Genomic DNA, 762 nt, shown 5'->3' on the forward strand with positions numbered 1-762 from the left:
CGCGGCGTGGGGCGCCCTCCCGGGGCCGGGGCCCGCGGCTTACCTTCGGCCGCCTGCAGCACGCTCACTTCCAGCCCCTTGAAGGTCTTGCTGGCCAGCTCCTCCAGGGCGCAGAGCGGCGAGGTCTGCGAGAGCAGCGCCCGGCCGGAGAGGGGCAGCCCGGCCGGGGGATGCTTCTCCGGCGCCGAGAGGAGGTGGGCCGTTCCGCAGAGGGTGTAACTCCTCCGCACCGAGGGCTTGTTGAGGATATCCTCTATGCTGAAGGGGGTGAGGGGCTTGTTGGAGTTGGCCGGCGGGGGGAGGTGATCCAAGGGGCTCCGCCGCCTCTCTTCCCCCGAGGAGGGCTTGGGCTCTTCTTTGGAAGTCATGGTGGGGCCGGGCCGGGCAGGGCTGCCTTCCCCACCCGCGACGGGGATGCGCTGCCGCGGGGAGAAGCCCCCCGGCGGGACGGCGGGACGGCGGYGGAGGCAGCGAGCAAAAGTTGAAGCCCACCTCCAACTCCGGCGGAGGAGACCCAGGTCTTCCCGGGGAGAGCCACGTCGGGCGGCGGGCAGGGCGGAGGGCTGCGGCCGGCCCCGGGCTGGCTGCGGCCGGGAGCGGAGCTGCCGTCGGTCCCTCGCCGAGAGGTGGTCCTGCCGCACCTCTTGTCCCAGGGTTTTGGGTCGGGTATATTTTCCTTCCCTCTCTCTCTCTCTCTCTCTCTCCTCTCTCTCTTCCTCTTCCCAGCTGCTATTTTAAGAAACACCCCAAATCGAAGCACTT

General features: G+C 69.5%; 1 protein-coding gene across 1 annotated transcript; it reads right to left on the reverse strand.

The window, feature by feature from the left end:
- Positions 1-43: 43 nt before the first annotated feature.
- LBX1 (ladybird homeobox 1) lies at positions 44-368 on the reverse strand (the record flags this gene model as incomplete). The annotated part of the gene is made up of 1 exon (XM_085306463.1): positions 44-368. A coding segment is annotated over exon 1 (325 nt), but the record flags the coding sequence as incomplete, so codon positions are not given.
- Between the last annotated feature and the right edge of the window lie 394 nt (positions 369-762).

Source organism: Rhea americana, unplaced genomic scaffold (assembly GCF_003343005.1).
Source record: "Rhea americana isolate MKP2758 unplaced genomic scaffold, rheAme1 scaffold_24, whole genome shotgun sequence".
NCBI lineage: Eukaryota > Metazoa > Chordata > Aves > Rheiformes > Rheidae > Rhea > Rhea americana.